At 41.4% G+C, this 26311-nt stretch overlaps 1 protein-coding gene across 4 annotated transcripts in view; it reads right to left on the reverse strand.

The window, feature by feature from the left end:
* LOC149313463 (transcription factor AP-2-beta) overlaps positions 1-26311 on the reverse strand; it is a 79415-nt gene that overhangs the window by 11798 nt on the left and 41306 nt on the right. For all 4 annotated transcript variants that reach the window (XM_089523211.1, XM_089523209.1, XM_089523213.1 and 1 more), the window contains 2 exons: positions 21128-21246; positions 10436-10577 (listed from right to left, as the gene is read on the reverse strand). In XM_089523211.1, the coding sequence (XP_089379337.1) occupies positions 10436-10577; positions 21128-21246 (261 nt within the window). The remainder of the gene's footprint in view (positions 1-10435; positions 10578-21127; positions 21247-26311) is intronic.

Raw genomic sequence — 26311 nt, forward strand, 5'->3', positions numbered from 1 at the left:
AAGTATTTCTGGATGGAAGGTGGTTCTAAGGGAGATGAGATGAATGGAGGTGTATTTTCATGCAGTTTTCAGGAAGAAATCACGCCAACATCTTTTGGAAGATGAGCAAGAGCACCTGTTCTTGCTATTCCCTTGTCCACTAGAGATAAAATGGTTTAGCCAGAGAGAGATTATGAACTTGGCCTTTCTTTTCCTGCTTGCCTGCTTCCCCGAGCCATCTATCCCAAAGAATTGTGGGCAAATTCCATCATCTTGTTCAGCCAGGGTTACTCTGATCTTTGTTGTAACAAAAGAACTACCTCAGAGCTGACTAGCCCCGTTTTGTTTCTGCCTCTGCCATTTGTGATCTCTCTCTCTCTCTCTCTCTCTCTCTCTCTCTCTTCATGAAGGAAGACATGCTGGAGCATGTCTGCCTATTACTGTATCAATGTTGTTGTTCACTGCCATCAATTTGACTTTGACCTATGGTGACCCTAGGAATGAGAGACCTCCAAGGCACCCTATTCTCAACAGCCCTCAGGTCTTATAAACTCAGAGCTGTGGCTTCCTTGAATGAGTCTATCCATTTGGAATGTGGTCATCCTCTTTTTCTGCTGCATTCTACCTTGCTGAGCATTACTGGTTTTTTTCTCATGATATGTCTGAAGTATGACAGTCTCAGTTTAGTCATCTTGGTTTCTAAGGAGAGTTCAGGCTTGATTTGCTCTGGGACCTATTTATTTGTCTTTTTGGCAGTCCAAGGTATCTGTAGAACTCTCCACCAACACCATATCCCAAATGAGTTGGGTTTTTTCTTCTTATCAGCTTTCTTCACTGTTCAGCTTTCACAACTATAAATAGAAATGGGAAACACAATTGCATAAACTATCCTTAGTATAACTTTACACTTCAGGATTCTTTTTAATTTCTTCATAGTTGCCCTTCCAGGTCCTAGTCTTCTTCTGATTTCTTGCTTGCAGTCTCCATTCTGATTAATGATTGAGCCAAGGTATGAAAAATCTTGGAACTATTTCAGTGTTCACTGGCTACTTAAAAGTTATGTAAATCATCTGTGATCATTTGCACTTTCTTCCTTGACTTTCTTCAGTAATCATTCCAAGTCTTTGCTATTTTCTGCTAGTAGTATGGTGTCAGCTGCATATCTTAAATTGTTGCTGTTCTTTCCTCCATTTTTCACACTTTTTTCCACTGAGATTAATCCTGATTCATGTATGATAAATTCAGCATACAGATTAAACAAATAGGATGATGGAATGCAGCTTTGTCTAACCCCCTTGCCAACTGGAAACCATTCAGTTTCTCAGTATTCTGTCCTGAGTCTTGTCTCTTGTACAAACATGTATTAAGGAATATTATCGGTCAGTCCCAACCTTTGGGCCCATTTGTCAAATGCAGAGACAGAATATGCTCAGCTATCCCTTCTGCTTTGCCCACATTTCAAAGCTGGTCTGTACAGAACTTAGCACCCCAGCACTTGTGAATGTGATATAAGAGATGTACTATAAGGATACTTTTCAGTAACGGACAATGTGACAGTGTAAAGTAGAATATTCATTTTGCAGAAGAGAAGCATAGGTTCAGATCTCTGATCAGTCCAGTAACCACCATCAATGGGTTGTTGAAAGGACAAATGGAGACAATTCATACACACTGATTTGAACTGCAGAGTCGCCTTTAGTTGTAATATGTCTTTCTCTTTCTCCTCCATATCATATTAACTTAAACAAATAATGGTAATAAATCGAGTGATGCTAACACCTCAGATGAGTCTACCCCTCAAGACCCAGTAAAAGATCAATGTTATAAATGTTCAGTGCTGTAACTCTTGATAAGCAATACTATTAAAATGAGAACAAAATCCACAGTAAAATGAAACAAGGAAGACTTATCTTAGCACAGGTTTCAAAGATGTTTTATTAATCTCTTAGCTGCTGACAAGACTATGAGAAAACAATTAAGCACAACTGATTTCACAATCATCAACACACTTTGACTTCTAGGATGGAGCAGGGACTAGACCTACCATTGCTACAACAAACTGGGGAGAGATAGTGGGGACGAATGTAAGATCTAGAGATGACCTCCTAGGCCACAGTGATAGCATTAAGCATCAGCTAAATAAACACAAAGTTTAATCAATGAGAAAATATTTCTCTACTTAGAAATTAAGCTTTCCTAGCTCTTCTTTGACCAAGCAAGGGGGGATCCACATTTTTTTTTAGATCTGCATTTCATACCTTAGTAAATATGTAAATATGTTTAACCAGACATAGGCCAATCAAAGAAAGTTTTCCAAGCAAAAGGAAAAATTTTCAAGTACTATTTTAATGGCAGTTCCACCCTAATTATATGCCCTCTGTTTTTCTTTCATTCTTACAGTTAGGTGGTAAAATTCTCCTCTCCAAATTATTTTCATAAGAACCACCACCACCACACTACTAAAAGTCAACAAAATATTGTGGTGGTGATATTCATACGGATATGAATAGCTATATGTCAACACAGCAAAAGAGACCTACAAGACAATCCTATCTATGCATTTCTATTCACAAGCAGGTCTACCCATACTGAGTTTAATGGAACTTACAGTTTTAAAATGCTTAGAATTTAACATGTTTCCCCCATAGCTTCAAAATTTTCTTGGGGAAGAAGAGAGAGGAAAAGAATCAGGGAGAGAGTGGAGAAGTAGGAAGATGATGAGTACAGACAGCAGAAGTGAGGATGTAAGGAGAAAGGGGATGAGAAGGAAAAACAGAGGGCTGGAGAAAATGGGAGAAGGTAAATATAGCCAGGAGAATTGAGGAGAGAGAACAAGAAGAGCAGGGGCAGGGAAAAAGATGGAAGGGTAGAAGGGTGAAGATGAATGTGCAAGAGCTATAGGCACAGAGAACGAAGATGAGGATTGAGGAATGAGAAAAGTAGAACAAAATTAGCCAGGAGTTGCTTGTGGTGGGACAAAAGAAAAGAGGAAAAGGAGGAGTGAAAAGAGAAATCTTTTTAATTAACTAACTAAAAGAGAAGAATGACATCTAAGCAGAACTAAAGAAGAAAAAGATTTGTATCAGACGTTTGCTAATAATTGTATACTCCACATGCATCTCAGTCATTCCATGGTATTTTATTTGGTGACTCCTGGGGCAGTGAGAGAGTGTAAAGCAGCTGCTATGAAATAGCATGCAGCAGCTGGGGCCAGAACAAGCAAGTGGTTTTTAAAATCCTTTTCAAGACAGCATTCTCATCCTGGATTCCTCTCTTTCCTTCCTTACAGAGGCAAAGGACAAGGCCCTGAGATCCCTAGGAGCAACAAGTGAAGTCCTAAACCTAGGAGATTACCGCACTAGGGTAAAAGCGTTCCCCAATGCGTTCTCACGGGCGCGAGCCTGGAGCGTGATGACAACCAGAACGCTAGTTTACCGCATGGCGGAACGCCGCCGTCACTGCCAGGCGTTCCAAATGTGTTCCCAATGTGTTCCAGGGAGGCCATTTCTGGGAACGGGAAATGGCCTCCCTGGAACACATTGGGAACACATTTGGAACACCCGGCGGCGTTCCGCCGTGCGGTAAACTAGTGTTCTGGTTCTCATCACGCTCCAGGCTCGCGCCCGTGAGAACGCATTGTGGAACGCTTTTACCCTAGTGCGGTAATCTCTCTAGTTTAGTGTTTATGTCCTGGAGATTAATAGGCAGACATAGATTTTCCCAAATGCATTTCATAAACACCACTCACTGGTCACATTGGGAATTTAAATCTGTATGCTAGTCCCTTTTGCTAATTAATATTTCATTGATGACAAAGTTCCAGTTGCTTCTTTATTGCTGGGGACCTCAGCTGAACACGTGTAGCAGCCTAGTGGAAGACAAGCAGAATAAACTATTTACATTACCTAAATGCACTACAGTTCACTAAGATAGGTTCAGTAGAGGTAACTAATTGAAGAAGCCAAATGGGTGCAATCCATAAACTGAAATGAAAGATCACTTAAGTTATGCAGTGTAAAATGATTCCCTAAAGCTCATGGATTCAGTGTGCTTAGAAATCCAGAGTAAGACTGTTGATTACACTATCTGTCTTCTGCACAAGACAAAATGAGTTCACAAGAAGCGCTAAATTGAAATAGTAATGTTATTTACGTATAAAATTAGATATAAAGCCATATTACAATTAGGATGGCACAACTGTGATGTCAGGTTGATGGTTTCAGGTGGAAAAAATTAAATAGTACTATTTTCATATTTTTCAAAATATGAAGAGGGGGAAAATGAAACTAAATTTGCTGGCAAAGCGATAACAAGTCAAATGTTTTCTGTTTTCAAAGAGCAAAGGCAGGGTCTGTGAGCAATTAAAGTTCTAGGACATTAATATCTTTTGACCCTGTGGAAAAGGGCAATCAAATTCCAATCACGTCTAAAAAACATCTGGACAAATTTGAGCAAATGATTTTTCAGCCATCCATATATTTCTTTAAATTATGCTGTCAACAGAACAAGCCACATCCTAGGGCATGAAATAAATGAGATATGTTTGGGGGTTGCCTGCAAGATGAAACGTGTGGGGAAACAGGCAGCCTACACTACCACAGGCTTAAGCCTGCCATAAAACACCAAACAGTATGGCACAGGAGCCAAAGGGAGGCATAAATCAAACAAATAGAAAAGCTATTCTAAAAGTTTCAATGAGCTAGAGAAATACATCTAAATATAGCAGCAGATTTAATATTCGCCACCCCCTCACTGCCCCCAAGCTCCTGCTGTAAAAGTGTCAGGTCTATGGATGATTAACAGTAAACATTGGGAGGCATGGGGTGAAATTTATTTTTTGTCATTTTGGATGGATAGCCAAGAATCCTAATGAAATCAGCTCAGATGTTCACATGACAAGGAGCTAGGCCCAAGGTCATCCTTCCAAAGAATGATGGCTGGTCATGTTAGATCAGTTCACTCAAACAGTCAATGCAAACAGAGTGTGTCTCAGCTGAGGCACTTTCACACAACACAGTTATAGCACATTCATTTGAGTTTAACTGCCATGGCTACATCCTATGGGATCTGGGATTTGCAGTGAGGTACTAGAGGAGCTGTTTGGCATAGAATTCTAAATGAGTGATTGTGCCCCCTAAATTGTACCCTTGATAAACTGTAAATCACAAGAACCTATAGGTTAGTTTTTTGTGGGTTTTTCGGGCTATGTGGCCATGTTCTGCAAGAATTTATTCCTGACATTTCACCAGCATCTGTGGCATCTGGCATCTTCAGAGAATGCTGGCATAGAAGTGAGTGGGGTATATATACTGTGTGACCCTTGATTAAGAGGAAAGGATTTACATGTTAATGTATGTGTTGGTCTGTTGTTGGATGGCAAGGCCTCAAGACAAACAACCACCCAAAGGGAAAGTATTTTTACCATACATCAAAGGAATCACCGACAGAATAGGGAAACTGGTGAGGAAACACAACCCCCAAATGATCTGTAAACCGACCAAGAAAATCCAGCAGTGTGCTCAGTGAAGGACAGGAAAGACTCTCTCATGGCCTCAGGAGTTTACCACATACCACGCAACTGTGGGACCACCAAACACAGTGTTCAAACACGAATCAAGGAACATAAGAGGCACTGCAGATTAGACCAGCCAGAAAAGTCAGCAGTAGTAGAACACATGATAAACCATCCTGGGTGACAAAATGCTATTTGAAAACACTGACATTCTGGACCATGCCAACCACTACCATGGCAGGATGCACAGGGAAGCCATTGAAATCCACAAACACCTAGACAACTTCAACAGGAAAGAAAAACCCTTAAAGTAAAGAATGTTTGGCTACCAGTCCTGAAAAACACCAAAATCAAGGCCCAGAATGTGCAAATGAAAACCACCCAGGGTCAGGGGTTTTCCCAGCAGACAATGGATCACTAATTAAATAGATACCCTGAGACATGGCCATTCAACAACAGACCAACAAAGAGATTAACATGTAAATCACTTCCTCTCAATGAAGGGTCACACTATGTATACACACACACACACCACTCACTTCCATGCCAGCATTCTCTGAAGGTGCCAGCCACAGATGCTGGTGAAACATCAGGAATAAACTCTTCCAGAACACAACTACATAGCCTGAAAAACCCACAAAAAACTATGCATGCCGGCCGTCAAAGCCTTCGATTTCACAGCTTATAGGATGTTGGCAAGACAGTTAAAGTGGAATCATAATGCTATAGCTGTGTAGTGCAAAAGGCTCTCTTTTGTATATGAATAGTAAATTGGTTTTGTGATTGATTAATCACAATGTACAACTTGTATCTGAGCCACATTTATCAATGCTGCATCCATGCAATAAGCTTGACAGAAGTTGAATATCATCCTGAGGATATAGAAAGATATCACAGTACAAGGACAATTTGTTCATTTAGGCTCACCAACTCAGGTGACACATTTTTTTTTGTCTGCACCCTTATTTCATTAACTCCTCCTCTTACAGTATTGAGAAATAAGACCATGGTGGCATTAGGCAGCGGTTGCCTAGAGCAGCTTCAAACATACTACAGTGTCCAAGGAGTAACCACTGTAGAAGTCTACCCAAAAAGCACATGTCTGGCATCATATTGATTGTATATTTTCCAGTCCATATGGATCTGATGACAATAGGATTCAGGAACAATAGATGGGTCTAGGAACTGTAGAGGGGACCAGTTTTGTAATCCTTCCACCAGTGAGCTATTGTTTCAGTGGGGTGCAGAACGCCACCTTCCTAGCATGAGGTACCTGCCCCTTGCTTAGGACTATGGGTTTCCCCTATTGTCAACCAAAATATCAGCCAGATGGGGCATTAGTCAAGTGCAATTGTTTCATCCCATAAATGTTACTAGAAACCACTAAAAAAAACACTACTGCAGCTTTCAGCAATCTGTAGTCTTTTGGTCTTGGGACCTGACAATGCTAAAGCCATGCTTGAAATAATAATTATTTACAGTCACAGCCACAGCAAAAGCTTGTGTTAACTACCACGTACTAGTCCAAGAAGAAAGAAATTCACATCTCAGATTGAAAGCAGCAAAGCTATATAACACAAGAAATCAGTTATACACACATACATTGTTGTTTCAAATTGTTTCCAACGTATGGTGACCCTATCATGGGTTTTTTTTGAAACGTTTCTTCATAGGGAGGTCACCATTGCCATCCTCTGAGAGAGTGTGACCTGCCCAAAATCATGCAGTGAGTTTCCATGGCCGAAAAGGAATTTGAATCCTGCTCTCAAGAGCCATAGTCCAATGCTCAAACCACTACACCACACTCTCACATCCCATCCAACATTTCACAGGTGACACATTTTCATAGATGACAATGCGACATCAGCATTTGGTCAACATGACAAAACTTATTAATTAGGAATAGTGATGTCCGCATCCCAGGTCTCCCCCGATACAGAGGGAGGTGCTGGGGGGCAGTCTTTGATTTGTATTCTGGATTTTAAAAGGTTCAAGCATCTCAGTAGAAATCAGATACAAAGATAGACACAGATATAGTCTCACGAACAGCAGAACATGGGGAAATAGTGTATGGTGCAATATGTCAGACAACATACAGTTTAACATGTGAACACCTCTAAAAATAGACAATTCCTGGAGGATACACCCAGTCCTAAAAATATAGATTCACATTATTAGGAAGCAGCAAAACTAATTCAGAAAAAAACTATTCAGAGCAAAAAAATTAATCTGTTTTATATTTAGGGATCCTTCTGGTTATTCCATTGTAAAGTAAATCAAGTAACCTTTAAAAGTGATCCCACAAATATGTATGAAAAAAGCCATAGTAATTGATTATCTATGTATTCTAATTGTGTATGGGGCTGGATGGGAAATTATTCCACCTATACAAAGCCTATGTTTGAAGAAACCAAATGTTAAATGTGGAAGACCAACAATGAGAATTTACAAAGTCAGCATCTGGATGCTTTTATAAGGCCTGTTCCAGACGGGCAAAAAGTATGTGCTCGGTACGTACTAGGGTTAGAAAGGGGCATCCTTTCTGGATGCCCCTAACCCTAGTACGTGCCGAGCATGTACAAAATGGTGGCACCCATTCTACATGGGTGCCACCATTTTGACGTCTCGGACGTCTAGCGTCTGCACACTGCGCGGCGGAAATGACACCGTGAATGCGCCTTTGTGGCGCCATTTCCGTGCTTTTTGCGGCTTCTTTTTGCGGTGCGGAAGAGTAGCACATTTTGGCCACTGAGGCTCCTCTGCGCCGCAAATGAGGGCGGCAGGAGACCGCCCTTTTTGGGCAGTCTGTAAACCACCTACATTACTTAGAAAAGTTCTAAATTTTTAAAGTATGTAGTCCTTATTGCCTACCTGGCATGTTTGTCGTTAATCGACCCCATATTACCTTCCTTGAAATCAAAGGTATTGAAAGTCAGAAGGATGCAGAAAAGCTCATGACTATTCATACCCTCCAAATGTCCTGAACCAGTGTGGTATAATGGTTTGAGCACAGGACTTGGATGCTGGAATCCAGGATTTGAATCCTGTCTAAGCCATGGAAACCCACTGAGTGACCTTGGGTGAATCACACACTCTCAGTCCCAGAAAATCCTGTGATAGTTTCACGTAGGGTTCCGGAAAATCCGATGACAGATTTGCCTTGTTGTGTATGTACCTTCAAGTCCTTTCCAACTGATAGAAACGCTAAGACAAATCTATTATGAGGTTTTCTTGGCAGGTTTCTTCCAAGGAGTTTGCCATTGTGATCCTCTGAGGCACACAACAACAACTAAATGTCCCAGTTTTGCAGGGAAAGTCCTGATTAATCTTCTGTAATCCCACTTTTACAGCTGCTTCTAAAATGTCCCAATTTTTTTTCTCTCTCACCACCTCCCACTTTCCTCCTTTGTCCACAGTTTATTGCAATTGCTGCAAACTGAGTTCAAGTATGAAAGTAATTTGCACTCAATTAACTTAGGAAAGGGGAGAGGATAGATGGATATGCATTCTTGCCCTTCCCAGTACACTCAGGCAAAACTGCTGCAGCCTCTCCTGGATTGTGTGTTTTATTAATGTGGGCTTTCTTGTCTTTCAAAGTTGAGCATGAGTCAATAGTGTGATGTGGCAACTAAAAAGGCCAATGCTATTTTAGGCTGCATCAATAGAAATATAGTGTCTAAATCAAAGGAACTAATAGTGCCACTTAATTTTGCCTTGGTCAGGCCTCACCTGGAATACTGTTTTCAGTTCTGGGCACTACAATTCAAAAAGGATGTTGAAAAAAGGGAGCAAGTTTATTTTCTGCTGTTCCAGAGACTAGGACCTGAAGCAATGGATGCAAACTGCAGGAAATGAGATTCCACCTCAACATTAGGAGGAACTTCTTGACAGTAAGGGCTGTTCGACAGTGAAACAAACTCCCTCGGAGTGTAGTGGAGTCTCCTTCCTTGGAGGTCTTTAAACAGAGGCTGGATGGCCATCTGTCGGGGATGCTTTGATTTGGATTTCCTGCATGGCAGGGGGTTGGACTGCATGGCCCCTGTGGTCTCTTCCAACTCTATGATTCTATGATTCTAGGTGGGGCACCAAAATGGTGAAGGGCCTGCAAACCATGCCTTATGAGGAAAGACTTAGGAAGCAGGCTATGTTTAGTCTGGAGAAGAGACCGTTAAGAGGTGATATGATCACCTTGTTTAAATATTTTAAGGGTGTCAAATTGAAGATGGAGCAAGCTTGTTTTCTGCTGCTCCAGAGACTAGAACACAGAACAATGGATGTAAGCTAGAAGAAAAGAGATTCCACCTCAACATTAGGAGGAACCCCCTGGCAGTAAGAGCTGTTGGAAAGTGGAACACACTTCCTCTGAGTGTAGTGGATGGCCATCTGTCAGGGATGCTTTGATTATGATTTCCTGCATGGCAATGGGTTGGACTGGATGGCCCTTGTGGTCTCTTCCAATTCTATAAGTCTATGGTTCTATGATTCTGAGTTTTATTTTCCCTCTCAGTCCCTCTGATCTTCCCCAACTGTTCTGGACCACTTTTCCTTTATCATGTTCTTGCCCTAATTTTGCAAGCTTTGATATTTATCAGTTGCTGTTGCTGTTGTTGTTGTTGTCTGCTTTCAAGTCATCCAACTTATACAGAAACTAAGGCAAACATATCACAGGGTTTACTGGCACTGAGAGTGTGTGACTTGTCCAAAGTCACCATGGTTTCCATGGGCAAGTGGAATTAGTGGCTGCATTACAGACATTTAACCACTGCACCATAGGGCTCCTATGAATCTATGAAGCAGAAAGTGTGGAAGACTATTTTAAATTGAATTGAAATTATATAGTCCCTCCAAATGAAGGCTTCTAATGCATCAAAGATCACGGGGGGGGGGGGGGGGCAGGGTCTGAATGTTGAAAGAAAACACAGCTTTAAGATTATTACTACTCACTTTGTGGCAAGTAGCATATTTTTCCTGGAGTGGAGATCAGTGGGGTCCGTATGCTGTCTGTTCAGGTACTCAGAAACAGCTTTGGCAGGAAACTCAGTCTCACAGATGTATCCAAAATCCCGGGCTAAATGTACAGCTTCTCCTAGGGAAAGACAAGCAGCTTTGATCATCACAGGTCAACTAGATTAACACAGTCACAGTCCATTTGAGGCAGCATTAGTACTTATTGAGATAGATTAATAGTCTAATCCTTCAATTCATCAGGCCAACAACTAACTTCTCAGGTTTGGGGGACACCAACTGCTGTGACTACAAAAGATCTAATTAACTACAATGGTATTCTGCCATTCACAGATACTCTGCACGCTCGTCCTATGCTCTGTGTTGGGCTGAGCATAATATAGAAAGCAGTAAAGTTTTGTTTCTGAGACCTATTTTGGCCCTGGGAGAAATGGCGGCCAAGATAGATAGACAGACAGACACAACTCAAAGACAACTAGGTGTACTATGAACAGGCAGACTGAACCAAAAAAATGGCATATTTTGTGTACATCCCCAGGACACAGCTTTAGCTATTACAATTTTATCTTCCATACCAATCAGCTTCACCTGTCTTCCTATCTACCTAACTTTGAAAGCTGGTGATCTAAAAAGGTTAGAGATCATTCACTAATCCACAAATCCCACAGTGCATTGAGGGAACCAACAATTAAGTTTTCCAGCTAGTCAGGTTTACACTAAATCAGCTGTGCAGTAGTCTATATAATCTGTGGGCCTATTAGCAACATTTTGGAAAGAGCTGTTCTTGTAAACTCTATTGATTTTAGAAGACAAGCTATCCATAAACTTGACCATTCAATGTGCGCATTCAGTTCTGCAGACCTACCTTTCCCTGTTTTTCATTTGTGGCATACAGTTCTAATTAATAATTTCATTTATTACCTGGATCGAGAACCAGTGCTTTCCATATCCTGCTGGACTTCAGCTCTCATCAGCCACAGCCAGCCAGCATAACCCACAATCAGGGATGGTTGGTTCATCACCATCCAAAAAGGCACAACTTCTCTATCTTTATTAGTGCATTATAATCCAGATGTTGTTACTCTTTTTTCTAATTCCCCCTTCTAAATGTTCATTTATAACTTCCTATACTTACTGTCTGTCTCCACCTTTTCCCATGATCCCATCCCTATGAAATTCCCTAGTAAAGCATTCGAATGAAACAGAGATGAGAACCATATAATCCTCCAGATGGTACACTACAGTTCCCAAATGCTTTAGTCAGCATAGACAATAGTGAATTCTGGAAGATGCAATCCAGTGTCTAGAGGGCATCATGATGTGCTGGAATGAAATTTTAAAAAGGTGGCACAGATGTTGTAGCATCTCCTTTTTAACAAGACAAATGTCCAGTTTTCAAGCCAATGAAGGGAAATATGGTCCTCTAGAATATACTAATAAATTGAAGTAATCCATTATTTAATTTTTGAATAATAATAATAATAATAATAATAATAATAAAATTTATTTATATCCCATCCCTCTGTGCAACATAACCAGGGAGGCTTACAACATTAAAATATGCATTCCATGACCCCCAATCCCACCCCCTTAAAATACAATTAAACAAATTACAATTAAAACATCCTTAAAATAATAACAGCAATAAACTATACACAGGAGGTGTAGCAAAAATCAGGGTCACCAAATTAAGCTTTCCTTTTTAGTGGCTGGGTGTCTATTCAGGAAAGGCCTGCTGGAAGAGATCCGTCTTAACAGCTTTTTAAAAGTTGTTTAAGGTGGTAATATGATGGATCTCATCCAGCAGGCCGCTTCATAATCTGGGAGCGGTAGCTGAAAAGGTCCTCTGGGTGGTTGCAGACAGCCTAGTTTTTAAAGGTTGCAGCAGATTCCTCCCACAGGACTTGAAATGATAGGTCTTGGCCCCAAACCACCAAGACCACATCTTAAACTGTGTCAAGCAAGCAAACAGACAACAGCTTCTTTTAGTATCTTCAGACTGTATTTTCTTTCTTCATTCACTGCAAGTGGATTTCAAAGTTCAAAGCTACCTTGAGTTAAGGATGTAGAGGGGAAGACATGGACTATGCTTTCCAAGTAGGCTCAAACCCTCAACAGCTTAACCATCTGAAGCAGGTGAGCATGAAATGCATCAGCAGAACATCCCAAATATACACCTTGTGACCTATGGGCAAGCCAGGAAGAAACATGACTCTGCATTTTGATCTTATTAGTGGGAGAGGTGGCACATAAATAAAATGCATTATTATTATTATTATTATTATTATTATTATTAATACTACTATGCAAGTTGAATGTGATCCCACTACCACGTCCATTGCAGAGTAAACAGTTTTTATCTCACTAACTTAGCACTGACAGTGCTAATGCAGATTTGGAGTGTAATCCTGCACACAGACCCCTTAAATGAAAATGAAGTCCAAGTTCATGAGCACCACCAGTCCGCAGTCACTCACGTTCCCCCCTTTACATTTGCTTCTCCTGACCCTTCCCTCTTTCTGTTACCCTTGCAAGTTGAATGTGATCCCACCACCACATCCATTACAGAGTAAACAGTTTTTATCCCACTAACTTAGCACTGACAGTGCTAATGCAGATTTGGAATGTAATTCTGCACACAGACCCCTTAAATGAAAATGAAGTCCAAGTTCATGAGCACCACCAGTCCCTTAATAGTCCTGCCTTAATAATCCTGCTGTAATATAGTCATATTTTAGACTGTAAAACACTGTCAGCTTTAAAGGTACTGTGTAAAGAATAAGTTCATTCCATTAGATACCCTTTGTCATTGAAAAATTAAAAAATAGGTACCTTATTCAAATTCCTCTGAAATGTATCATAAAGACTAGAATCCTCCTGCACACTTATTTAGGTAAAGTAAGCTCTGCTGTTGTCAGTGGAGGTGAATTTGTAATAAATAGCCATGGAATGATAAAATATTATAAAGTATTTATTTGAGAAAATATTTTCTATGTCAAATATTTATTTTAGCTATAAGATCACACTAGAAACAAATTTTTATCTACATACTATGCAATTATAAATTATCATGATACAATAAGTAACAAAGATCTAAAAACACAGTACAAATAAAAATTCAAAAGCAAATCTGAGGCGAATGTGATGAAAAAATTAAGTAGAAAACTGACATGATTTTAAAATCATTTTTATTAAAGGATGAAGTAAAATTAGCCAAAAAAAATAAAACAGTTAAAACAACCATCATATAGTGGGGATTAAAATCTAAAAAGTTGTTTGTTTTTGGTGCCAAGGGAATTTCCTTGGGGAGAGTGTTCCATAACCAGAAGGCCACCTGTCTCTTAAAGCTAATAGCCAAGCTTCAGATAGAAGAAGCACTCACTGGAGGATTGCCTTAAGGCGCTTTATAGATGGGGCCTTTTGGCCGCCGTTGTTACACACGAGGGGTGGCGCTTCCTGGCGCACCTTGCCCCTCGCACGTAACAAGGACGTAAAAATGGCGGCACCCTATACACATGGGCTCTGCCATTTTGACGTGACAGATGCCTAGCGTCCGCACGTTGCAGCGCCTTGATGACATCGCAAGTGTGCCATTGGAGCCTTGTGGCATCATAACGGCACCAGAAAAAGGAGCCTTTTTTGCGACTTCTTTTTGCTGGGCGGGGGAGCCGCGCGGTTTGTCCGCTGCGGCTCTCTCATGCAGCAAACAAGGGCGGCGGCAGACCACCCTTTTGGGCGTTCTGTATAGATTACTTTAGGGAATACAGGAGAAGATCCTGAGGTCCCAAGTCAGGTTGTCAAAAACAGGCTGGTCTTGCAAATCTTCGTAAGATGAACAACAATTATGTTATTCTAAGCTTAGGTGCCTGTCTCTTTTCATATTCGCCACTTCAGTCAAACTGCTGATACTGCACTGGAGTTTAAACCCAAAGAATGAATAGGAGAAACAAAAGCCACACCAGATTTATTCCTAATAAATCTAATGATGCATTATTTTGGCAGGGAAGTAGGACAGAAAGTTGCCTTCGCCATGGATACTGAGTTCTCTTACTAAAAGTGCAAGAAAGGCTTTAAACTCCCTACCTTTTGTGAATCCTGGACAGTGATGAATGAAACATTTTTGCTACAGGCAGTAAAGGGGAGGGGGGTGGAAACTGGTACTGAAGCAGGTGCTAATTCCTACAAGACAGACTAAACCTTAACCCTTTAAAGTGAAATAGTTGGTTTGCACAGATGAAATGTTGGCATATTCTGTAAGAGATAAATTAACAGCGTATTCACTAATACAATCAAGCCTGTCTATTAATTTTGAAATTCTCTAATGATTACAGTCCACAAATGAAATGCTTCACTTACTCTCGGGTTACATTTTAATATCTCAGTGTAGTATACATAGTTGGAAATAAATTGCTCAGATTTGAATTGACAGTATTTGCTAGTAATACATTTAGGACTGCATTCTTACAGCTCAGTGCAAACAACTGCTGTTCATCTCAGTCAAACATAAATTGTAGTCTGCCTGTTTTCATTTATTTTGAAGCTCCTTTTCTTCTGGTGCAAAACTGGTACAAAATACTGTCATTTCCAATTAAATGAGTATTCTGAAATCAGCCTTCTACTTAGGGAAGAAAGGAATAAGAATCTGTATAAGACCACAGATCCAAAATACAACAAAATACAAAATCCACAAAGCAGCATTACCTTTATTGGGCAAATTCCAAAGCACAAAATACATTATCCAAGCTTTTTAAGCTTCACTGTCTTCTTCATGAGACTTCAAAAGCTTCAATGACACATTTGATGCTTTTGAGTTGGCCCAATAAAGTATCGCTGCTTTGTGGATTCTGGATTTCATTGTATTTTGCTTTATGGCCAACATGGCTACTCCAGAATATATTTCCTATGGATTCAAGCAAATTACTAACAATAGGATCTTGTCTATGTACCTGTCAAATGAATCTGGTGCTAAGATTTTCAAGATGTGCATTAATGGAATGGAGAGAGACTGCATCGTGTAGTGGTTTGAGCACTGGATTATAACTAGAGACCAGGGTTTGAATCCCCACTCAGCCATGAAAACCCACTGAGTAACCTTGGTTAAGTCACACTCTCTCAGCTTCAGAGGAAAGCAAATGCAAATCCCCTCTGACAAATCTTGGCACAAAAAAAACCCCTGATAGGTTTGCCTTAGGGTCACTATACGTGGGACACAACTTGGAGGCACGTAACAACAAAAATAATCAGTGGAATAAGAAATGCTGACTTTTCCTAATGGCATAATTTGGTTTTGTACTCTAGCTGTCACCATCAGGCCACATGCTGGACCCAAAGTGAGGCATAGAATCATAGAATGGAATCATAGAATCGTATAGTTGGAAGAGACCACAAGGGCCATCCAGTCCAACCCGCTGCCATGCAGGAAATCTCAATCAAAGCATACCCGACAGATGGCCATCCAAGGAGGGAGATTTCAATACACTCCTAAGGAGTGTGTTCCGCTGTCGAACAGCCCTTACTGTCAAGGAAGTTCCTCCTAATACTGAGGTGGAATCTCTTTTCCTGCAGCTTGCATCCATTGTTCCGGGTCCTGTTCTCTGGAGCAGCAGAAAACAAGCATGCTCCCTCCTGAATATGGCATCCCTTCAAATATTTAAATAGGGCTATCATATCACCTCTTAACCTTCTCTTCTCCAGGCTAAACATCCCCAGCTTCCTCATAGGACATGGTTTCCAGACCCTTCACCATTTTAGTTGCCCTCCTTTGGACATGCTCCAGTTTCTCAATGTGCTTTTTGAATTGTGGTGCCCAGAACTGGACACAGTATTCCAAATGGGGCCTGACCAAAGAAGAGTACAGTGGCACTATTACTTCTCTTGATCTAGACACAATACTTTTATTGATGCAGCCTAGAATTGCATTGGCTTTTTTAGCTGCCACATCACACTGTTGACTCATGTTCAACTTATGGTCTACTTGGACTCCTAGATCCCTTTCACATGTAGTTTCATTCAGCCAGGTGTCCCCCATCCTATATCTGTGCATTTAATTTTTCCGCCCTAAGTGCAGTACCTTACATTTCTCCGTGTTGAATTTCATTTTGTTAGCTTTGGCCCAGCTTTCTAGTCTATTCTGGTCATTTTGAATTTTGATTCTGTCCTCTGGAGTATTAGCTTCTCCTCCTAATTTTTTGTCATCTGCAAATTTGATAAGTATGCCCCCAATTTTGTCCTCCAAGTCATTGATAAAGATGTTGAATAGCACTGGGCCCAGGATAGAGCCCTGTGGGACCCCACTGGTTACTTCTCTCCAGGATGAAAAGGAGCCATTGTTGAGCACCATTTGGGTTCGGCCAGTCAACCAATTACAAATCCATGTAACAGTTACCTTATCTAGCCCACATTTTACAATTTGTTTACAAGAATGTCATGGGAAACCTTGTCAAAGGCCTTACTGAAATCTAGATATATTATATCGACAAGATTACCTTCATCTAACAAGCTGGTAATTTTATATATATATAAAAAGAGATCAGGTTTGTCTGGCATGACTTGTTTCTCTGAAACCCATGTTGACTTTTTGTGATTATGGAATTGCCTTCTAGATGTTCACAGACTCTCTGTTTAATGATCTGCTCTAGAATCTTTCCTAGAACTGATGTCAGACTAACTGGATGATAATTGTTGGGATCCTCTTTTTTCCCCTTTTTGAAGATTGGAACAACATTTGCCCTCCTCCAGTCTGCTGGGATTTCTCTTGTTCTCCAGGAGTTTTCAAAGATTATTGCCAATGGCTCTGATATTACATTTGCCAGTTCTTTTAGTACCCTTGGATGTAGTTCATCTGGTCCTGGAGGCTTATATTCATTTAGATTAACAAGGTATTCCTGTACTATCTCTTTACTTATTCTGTGCTGAAATTCCCCTATTCTGTCCTCTGCTCCATTATCCTCAGGTTGAGCACCCTTTGCCTTTTCTGAGAAGACTGAAGCAAAGAATGTGTTGAGTAATTCTGCCTTTTCTCTGTCTTCTGTTAGCATTTTGCCATCTTCTCCACGCAGTGACCCTACCATTTCCTTCTTCTTCCTTTTGCTGCGGACATATCCAAAAAAGCCCTTTTAATTGTTTTTAACCTCTCTAGCAAGCCTGAATTCATTCTGTGCTTTAGCTTTTCTGACTTTACCCCTACATGTGCTTGCTATTTCTTTGAATTCCTTTTTTGTGGTTTCTCCTTTTTTCCATTTCTTATACATGTTCTGTTTAAAACTTAGCTCAATTGAAAGTTCCTTAGTCATCCATCCTGGTTTCTTGAGACACCTCCCATTTTTCTTTCTCGTTGAACTGTTTTAATTTGTGCCTTCAGTATCTCCCTTTTGAGAAACTCCCATCCGTCCTGTACTCCCTTCTCTTTTAATATTTCTGAAAACGGGATCACCCTCAATACTTCTCTTAGTTTAATGAAATCCGCTCTCCTAAAGTCTAGAATGCGTATCTGACTATGCCTGGCTTCTCCTTTCCACTGTATAACAAACTCCAGGAGAACGTGGTCACTTCCACCTAATGATTCCACCACTTACACCCCATTAACCAAGTCATCCCTGTTGGTTAGGATCAGATCTAAAATAGCTGGCCCCCTTGTTGCCTCTTCCACCTTTTGGACAATGAAATTGTCTTCGAGGCAAGTGAGGAATTTACTAGACCTTGAGGATTTGGCTGAGTTTGACTTCCAACAAATATTAAGATAGTTGATGTCACCCATCACTACTACATCTCTCCTTTCTGAGTGTGTGGTCATCTGTTCTAGAAAGACATCATCCAATTCTTCAGTCTGACTTGGAGGTCTGTAGTAGACTCCCACCATAACATCCTTGTTGTTTCCCTCCCCTTTAATTCTTATCCAGATGCTCTCCACCTGGTTTCCAAGATTGATGTCCTGGATCTCTTCACTGGTGTAAATGTCCTTGACATGTATTCCTATTCCTCCTCCTTTCTTGTTTGGCCTGTTTGTCTTCAAAAGGTTATATCCTTCTATTTCTACATTCCAATCATGAGACTCATCCCACCAGGTTTCAGTGATGCCTATTATATCATGTTTGCTTTGTTGTACTAGGAGTTCAAGTTCATCTTGCTTATTTCCCATGCTCTGTATAGAGACATTGCAAACCATGGGTCCCTTTTACTTGCTGCCTGTGCAAGTTTATTTTTGCCTCCCACTGTTGGATCCTTGCACTTTTTTTCTTGTTTCCTCTGTGTCAGTTTGACTATTTTCTCCAGCCCTTTTGCCTTCCTTAATATTGTCTTCTTCCCCCATGGAACTCAGTTTAAAGCCCTATTGATCAAATTTTTGAGACTGTTGGCAAAAAACCTTTCTTCCAACTGGCATGAAATGCAACCTGTCTGTTGCAAGAAGTCCCTCCTCATGGAACCACAGCCCATGATCAAAGAATCCAAATCATTCTTGGCGGCACCATCTGCGGAGCCAGTTGTTCACATCTGCTATTTTCCTCTCCCTTCCTGGACCATGCCCTTCAACTGGCAGAACAGACAAGATGACAACTTGTGCATCCATTTCTTTCAGCTTCCTACCAAGCGCCTCGTAATCCCTTTTGATGTTCTGAAGGCTGTGTCTTGCCATATCAATGGTTCCCACATGGACCAAAAGGGTATTGGTCAGTAGGCTTGACCAGTCTTGTCAGCCTCTCTATCACATCACGGATCTTTGCCTGGGGAGACAACACACCTCTTGAGACATCTTGTCAGTCCTACAAATCACTGCTTCTGTACCCCTCAGCAAGGAGTCCCCCACTATGATCACACGCCTCCTCCGAGGCTTAGCAGCGATTGTTCCCTCGGGTGGAACTCTCAGGCTCTCCTGCTCTGTCCCTGAAGCTTGTCCATGCTGTTCTTCTTCATCCTCCTTGATAAGGGAAAGAGCTTCGAATCGATTCTCTAGCTGCAAGCTCCCAGAACAATCCCTTCTTGGACTACTTCTCTGTGTGACATTCCTCCAGATGTCTGCCTCCTGTGTATGTAAAGTGACTTCCTCTGCCCCAGCAACTTCCTCTGCGTGGTACTCATCCAAGATCATTAGTTCCGTTGTGTCCAGGAAATCCTCTTGCTCCCTAATATGCTGAAGTGTAGCTACTCTAGACTCCAACTGCTGTACTTTGTCCTCCAAGAGTGCTACCAACTTGCACTTGGTGCATGTGAAGTTCTCCACTTCTGTAGGCAAGAAGATAAACATCCCACAAGTGTTGCATGTCACTGCAGTAGTTCCCTCGGTGTCCATATTGTGAAGTCTTTAGTAATCACTGAAACAAGACTGTTGGCTTCCTCCTCAAAAAATCCTCTGGTCAACACCAAGGTTGAGGCCCTGATGACCTGTCCTTTTCACAAGTCTCTGGCAGCAAGCTCAGTCTACTGGGAGGATAACTTTATTGTAATGTCGTGGCTGCTAGCTTGTACTTAAGGGCAAGTTTTGACTAAAGGTTTACTCCTCACCTGCTGCCTCTGCTGTAGATTTGTTTTGGATTTAAAAAAACAAAAAAAAACTCACGCACCGCTAGGCGCGCGGCTCTGGAAGGCGTTAAATAGAGCTAGTCTGCTAGCTACACCCCCTAGTGACTCACAGATGTGACTCACAGAAGCTCCACCCCCCAGCAACTAGCACATTCTCCTAGAGTTTTAAAAAAAAAATCAGTCACCACTCAAAATGGCTGCCCAGCTCCTTCTCTCCTCCTCCTCTTCTCTTGCAGGAACTCCATGGGAGGGCACAGATTATTAATGATTTAATTTGTTAATAGTGTATATTTACCACAAAAGCCAGAGAGGGATGTGTGAGGGACTTTCTACTCCCTATGCCAAAAAATGTTGGCTGGCTTTAGGTACTATTCTCCTGAACTTGGGTGGCAGTCAGGATGGGATTACCTACTGTTCCTTAGGGCCTGAACAGACAGGCCACAATAAAGTGGTTAAACAGGCGTTTAACCACTGCGCCACCAGGGCTTTGAAATGTTTTTGAAATGTTTTTAAAACAACTTCCTTGCCCCGATGGCTCTTTAACTGGAAAACCCACACACCACACCTTGCCAGATCCTGACAGGGATATCTGCGCCATCATATTAGGATGATGGTGATGTTTTTTGTGGTTCATTTTAACCAGTTTCTCTGAAGATGCCAGCCACAGATGCTGGTGAAACGTCAGGAAGAAACTTTTCTGGAACATGGCCACATAGCCCGAAAAACCCACAAAAAACTATGGATGCCAGCCATGAAAGCCTTCGACTTTACATTTTAGGACCCTTTCATTAGAATGACTGAACCTGAGACTTTATTGTGCACAAGGCTGATCTGACCAGGAGCATGGGTTCAGGAGTAAATGCCACTAGTACTAGACTCCCTCAGGATTAGAGGTGGGAGATGCACCTTAAGAAGCTGCCACAAACCCTAGTTGAGGTCAGATTGGGGGATAAGGCCTTCTGTTTGTTTAATGTCTTGGCTTCTGGCTACTTCTGCATGAAAGGCTCTTTTATGCCACTGCAGCAACAATTTCCATTCAATCCACTAAACTCTGCAAAATGTCAAAACTCTCCCTCCTGCTTAAAGAAAAGCCAGGGGACTAGGGGAGGGGGGGATTGAGAAGGGAAAATCGAAAGGGAAAGAGAGTTTGCTTACCTTCCACCAGGGAGGTGAGTAAAGTGACATTTGCTGCTTTGCGCCTGCCGGCTGGTAAATTCAAACCAATTTTTTCTAGCCTCTCTCGCAACGATCTGCCCCCGTTTTTCGATTTGGCTCTGCAACGGCAAGAAAAGGAGTTACCTCCAAAGCTGCCAAAGCGGGCTGAGAAGGGGAAGGAATCATAGAGACCGTGCTCCTGGCACTGAGGGCATGCCTTTGAAACCCTTCAGAGGTAGGTGCCACTTTCCGAATCTCAGCACCAATTGGCATCTCAAATATCTTTTGGGGACATACTTTAAGATAGAAAAAGAGACCCAAAACTAAAAGAACCTCATTTCTAAAACATATTGCCTCCTATTAAAATCACTCGATTTCATAGTTAAGCATCAAGATGGGAGAGATCCAGTACAATCCCCCCTGCCATGCAGGAAATCTCAGTCAAAGCATCCCCGACAGATAGCTATCAAAGCAGGAGAATCCACCTCTGAGGGAGTGTGTTCCACTATTGAACAGCCCTTACTGTCAGGAAGTTCCTCCTAATGTTGAGGTGGAATCTCTTTTCCTGGAGCTTGTATCCATTTTTCTGGATCCTGTTCTCTGGAGCAGCAGAAAACAAGCTTGCTCCCTTCCCAATGTGGCACCCCTTCAAATATTTAAACAAGGCTATCATATCACCTCTTAACCTTCTCTTCTCCAGGCGAAACACACCCAGCTCCCTAAGTGTTTCCTAATAGGACATGGTTTCCAGGCCCTACACCATTTTCATGGCACTCCTTTGCACAGTCTCCAATTTTTCAACATCCTTTTTGAATTGTAGTGCCCAGAACTGGACACAGTATTTCAGGTGAGGCCTGACCAAAGTAAACTAATGATTAAAGGTTTTAGGTAACTGAGCTACTGACTAAAGACTTCAGCCTACTGTTCATGATTTGATGCTAACAGCCAATTTACAATAAAAAAGGAAAATCTCACATAGAATCATAGAGTTGGAAGAGACCACAAGGGCCATCCAGTCCAACCCCCTGCCATGCAGGAAATCTCAATCAAAGCATCCCCATTGACAGATGGCCATCCAGCCTCTGCTTAAAGACCTCCAAGGAAGGAGACTCCACTACACTCCAAGGAAGTGTGTTCCACTGTCGGACAGCTCTTACTGTCAGGAAGTTCCTCCTAATGTTGAGGTGGAATCTCTTTTGCTGTAGCTTGCATCCATTGCTCTGGGTCCTAGTTTCTGGAGCAGCAGAAAACAAGCTTGCTCCCTCCTCAATATGACATCTTCAAATATTTAAACAGGGCTATCATATCACCTCTTAACCTTCTCTTCTCCAGGCTGAACATCCCCAGCTCCCTAAGTCATTCCTCATAGGACATGGTTTCCAGACCCTTCACCATTTTAGTGGCTCTCCTTTGGACATGCTCCAGTTTCTCCACATCCTTTTTAAATTGTAGTGCCCAGAAACGGACACAATATTCTAGGTGGGGCCTGACCAAAGCAGAATATAGTGGCACTACTACTTCCCTTGATCTAGACACTATAATTTTATTGATGCAGCCCAAAATTGCATTGGCCTTTTTAGCTGCCACATCGCACTGTTGACTCATGTTCAACTAGATCCCTTTCACATGTAGTCTTGTTCAGCCAGGTGTCTCTCATCCTATATCTGTGCATTTTATTTTTCTACCCTAAGTGCAGTTATTTCTCCGTGTTGAATTTCGTTTTGTTAGCTTTGGCCCAGGTTTTTAGTCTATTCAGGTCATTTTGAATTTTGGTCCTGTCCTCTGGGGTATTAGCTACTCCTCCTAATTTGGTGTCATCTGCAAATCTGATGAGTATGCCCCCAATTCTGTCATCCAAGTCATTGATAAAGATGTTGAATAGCACTGGGCCCAGGACAGAGCCTTGTAGGACCCCACTGGTCACTTCTCTCCAGGATGAAAAGGAGCCATTTTTGAGCACCATTTGGGTTCGGCCAGTCAACCAATTACAAATCCATTTAACAGTTACTTTGTCTAGCCCACATTTTACAAGCTTGTTTGCAAGCATGTCATGGAGAACTTTGTCAAAGGCCTTCTTGAAATCAAGATATACTATATCCACAGCATTCCCTTCATCTAACAAGATGGTAACTTTATCAAAAAAAGAGATCAGGTTTGTCTGGCATGACTTCTTTCTCTGAAACCCATGTTGACTTTTTGTGATTATGGAATTGTCATCTAGATATTCACAGACTCTCGGTTTAACGATCTGCTCTAGAATCTTTCCTGGTATTGATGTCAGACTAACTGGACGATAATTGTTGTAATCATCTTTTTTCCCCTTTTTGAAGATGGGGACAACGTTTGCCCTCCTCCAGTCTGCTGGGATTTCTCCTGTTTTCCAGGAGTTCTCAAAGATTATTGCCAATGGCTCCGATATTACTTTTGCTAGTTCTTTTAATACTCTTGGATGTAATTCATCTGGTCCCGGAGGCTTATATTCATTTAGATTAACAAGGTATTCCTGTACTATCTCTTTACTTATTCTGTGCTGAAATTCCCCTATTCTGTCCTCTGCTCCATTATCCTCAGGTTGAGCACCCTTTGCCTTTTCTGAGAAGACTGAGGCAAAGAAGGTGTTCAGTAATTCTGCCTTTCCTCTGTCCCCTGTTAGCATTTTGCCATCTTCTCCACGCAGTGACCCTACCATTTCCTTCTTCTTCCTTTTGCTGTGGACATATAAAAAAAAAGCCCTTTTTATTGTTTTTAACCTCTCTAGCAAGCCTGAGTTCATTCTGCGCTTTAGCTTTTCTGACTTTACTCCTGCACAGGCTTGCTATTTGTCTGAATTCCTCTTTGGTGATTTCCCTATTTTTCCATTTCTTATACATGTTCTGTTTAAAAGTTAGCTCCATTGAAAGTTCCTTAGTCATCCCTCCTGGTCTCTTGAGACAGTTCCCATTTTTCTTCCTCATTGGAACTGTTTCAAATTGTGCCTTCAGTATCTCTCCTTTGAGAAACTCCCATCCATCCTGAACTCCCTTCTCTTTTTGTATTTCTGACCAAGGGATCACCCCCAGTATTTCTCTAAGTTTACTGAAATCTAAAGTCTAGAATGCATGTCTGACTATGCCTGTCTTCTCCTTTCCACTGTATAACAAACTCCAGGAGAACATGGTCACTTCCACCTAAGGATCCCACCACTTGCACCCCATTAACCCAGTCATCCCTGTTGGTTAGGATCAGATCCAAAATAGCTAGCCCCCTTGTTGCCTCTTCCACCTTTTGGACAATGAAATTGTCTTCGAGGCAAGTGAGGAATTTGCTAGACCTTGAGGATTTGGCTGAGTTTGAATTCCAGCAAATATCAGGATAGTTGAAGTCCCACATCACTACTACATCTCTCCTTTCTGAGTGTGTGGTCAATCTGTTCTATAAAGGTATCATCCAATTCCTCCGTCTGACTCAGGGGTCTGTAGTAGGCTCCTCTTTATTTTTTATCCAGATGCTCTCCACCTGGTTTCCAGGATTAATGTAAATGTAAATGTAAATGTCCCTGACATATAAGGCTATTCCTCCTATTGTGTTGTAAACATGTTGTTTAGGATTTCCCTTCTTCCCTTTTAAAGCGAGGAATGTAGCTACATCCTTGCATGGACTCACACACTCTAATTTTCATATAGGCTAGGTAGACCTTACCTTCTTTCACCATGACAAGAGGAATACTTGCAAACAGCCCACCATCCTGTACCTTTTCTTTTACTTACAACTCTTTATTGTGTGTACTTTATAAGTTTTACCAAGTGAGCGGAACCAACCATTAAATCCTGAAAACCTTACAATATGAAATCAACATCTGCAGTGATTTCCATGCCCCTACTTAAAGTGATCTCTTGGTCACTAGGTCCACCTCCATACTGAAAGCTGTGGCTGAACATCCATAAATAGAGATAATCACATTCAATCCACTCCAGAAGCCTAACAGAAATGCAAGTAAGCTGCCTACTCAGAAGTAAATGGAAGCACATGTTGTGCATGCTGAATGCAACCTCCATCCAGGGTAGGCTATCCTACTGAACTGAGGCTTCAGATCCAGGAGAACATCCCTGCTAGGTCAGACTAGAGGCCTATCAAGGCCAGCACCCTGTTCTGCATAGTGGCCACTCCAGAGTCCAGATATTTAGGGGAAAGTACCAAATATGATACTCAAAAAATACTCACATTTGCTCACATTTACTCAGAAGCTGAATACCAGTCACTAGAAGCCAGTGCTTAGAGCTTCTAATAGTAGGGTTATATGTAGATTGGGATAGGATAAATCATTATTTGTCTTATCATCTATAGATTTATCTGTCCTTTGCTCCCTCTAAAGGCATCTAAAATGATGGTCATCACTACATCTGGTGGGAGTGAAGAATTCTACAGTTTAAAGATGTGACTGGTAAAGAAATTATTTTCCAAGTATGGAAAACAGAGGTGTACACAATATTCCAAATGATTATACTGACATATTTTGTTTTGATGCCTTCCCCAATGATTCCTAGCATGGTGTTTGCCTTTTTTCACCGCTACCACACACTGCTTCAGTGTTTTCAATGAGCGGCACACCATGACCCCAAGATCTCATTCTTCTCAATCATCACCAGCTCAAGCATTGTTGTAGCTGTGTGCCTTCAAGTCATTTTCAATTTATGTTGACTCCAAGGTGAACCAATCACATTTTTCCCCTAGGGCTGAGAGCATGTGACTCACCCAAGGTCACCTAGGAGGTTTTCATGGCCAAGAAGGGAATCAAATCCCAGTCTCCAGAATCCTAGTCCTACGGCCATTCCACTACATCACTCAGGCTCTAGTTTAAGCATATCAATGTATCCATTGGATATTTGCTCCCATATGCTTTACTCTAACATTTTGTTAGAGTAAATTACACTTGTCACTTTGTTGCCATTCAACCAGTATGGAGAGACCTGTTTAGAACACTTTGAAATCCACTTTTGGCACCAGGAATAATTCAGTGTCATCCATAAAAAATTGCCACCTGACTGCTGATTCCTGTTCTAAAATCATTGCAGTCTCTCTCCCCTTCCTCAGATAGTTAGGATTTGCCCTGCATGCAAACCCTACTGTCCTCCCTCTTTAAAATATGCTATTTGGTCTTGCAGAATCACAGGGATAATAAATACCTTTGTAAATTGTTAAACAAAT

The sequence above is a fragment of the Sceloporus occidentalis genome, unplaced genomic scaffold, assembly GCF_023333645.1.
Source record: "Sceloporus occidentalis isolate IW3139 unplaced genomic scaffold, rSceOcc1.0.p SCAF_4, whole genome shotgun sequence".
Classification (NCBI taxonomy): domain Eukaryota; kingdom Metazoa; phylum Chordata; class Lepidosauria; order Squamata; family Phrynosomatidae; genus Sceloporus; species Sceloporus occidentalis.